The 867-nt window shown below is 39.1% G+C and overlaps 1 protein-coding gene across 1 annotated transcript; it reads right to left on the bottom strand.

Annotated features, from left to right (window-relative positions):
* Window positions 1-7: 7 nt before the first annotated feature.
* LOC109589229 (uncharacterized) lies at window positions 8-867 on the bottom strand (the record flags this gene model as incomplete). Its single annotated transcript, XM_020005341.1, has 3 exons — window positions 798-867; window positions 308-643; window positions 8-255 (listed from the first exon to the last, which is right to left on the bottom strand). Coding segments are annotated over exons 1-3 (654 nt in total), but the record flags the coding sequence as incomplete, so codon positions are not given.

Raw genomic sequence — 867 nt, 5'->3', positions numbered from 1 at the left:
TAGTTACATTATAATCATATGTTCCATTAATTGTATGCAATAGTACCCCAGAACCAACAGTGCAATTGTTTTGCTGCTGATTGCATACACTAGTAAGGTTGCTGCTAGTATCTCCAGCCTCGTAATACCAAGTAGCATCTAGTAAAAATGCATGATTCTTTTGACCAATCTTGATGGCATGCAATGCATATTGCTGTGGTAGCATTGTCATATCTGAAAGGAGTTCAAATTTGATCTCAGCAATCTGAGCCCACCCTGTAATGTAAATCATCTCACAGTTATGACAATGAACAATACAATTGCTTACTGAATATGTTAGCGGTAATACTGTTAGTGTTGGAATCTGAACAATCAGTAGGTAAACAGCACTTATAAAATCCTTCTCTTTCAGGCAAAAGAGCTTGCCCATTTGGTAAGTACAGGCTTAGACTAGCATTTGGTGAGGCAAGGCTATCACAGCGAAATGGATCAGTGTCACTGTTGCTGTGACAGGTAACAGGATCTCCATCAATAGCTCTAACCCACTGTCCACCATTCAAAGTAGATCCAGTGGCTACACACATCAGGTGGTGTGTTTCGATGGCTACATCATGAAAGTATGATCCATTGGGATAGCACTCTCCTCTATGCATCAAGTAAATACCTATATAAGAATATCATGTAACTAATAGTAGCTGCATGGGTAGGATCACAAAAGGTTTTGCAACACACATTCTTTTACTGCACTGCTTAGTATGGCTACAAGCAACATAAATTGTAGCACCTGAAACACCTTCTCTACAAGTATAGTATCTTACCTGAGGGTGATGAACAATGACTAGTGACTTTTGTAAGGAGTAGCAAAAAGATCATCACTATCAGTGACAT

This window comes from Amphimedon queenslandica, unplaced genomic scaffold (assembly GCF_000090795.2).
Source record: "Amphimedon queenslandica unplaced genomic scaffold, v1.1 AMPQUscaffold_11517, whole genome shotgun sequence".
Lineage (NCBI taxonomy): Eukaryota > Metazoa > Porifera > Demospongiae > Haplosclerida > Niphatidae > Amphimedon > Amphimedon queenslandica.
Note: the sequence above shows the minus strand (reverse complement) of the source record. Positions and strands in the feature narration are given on the sequence as shown.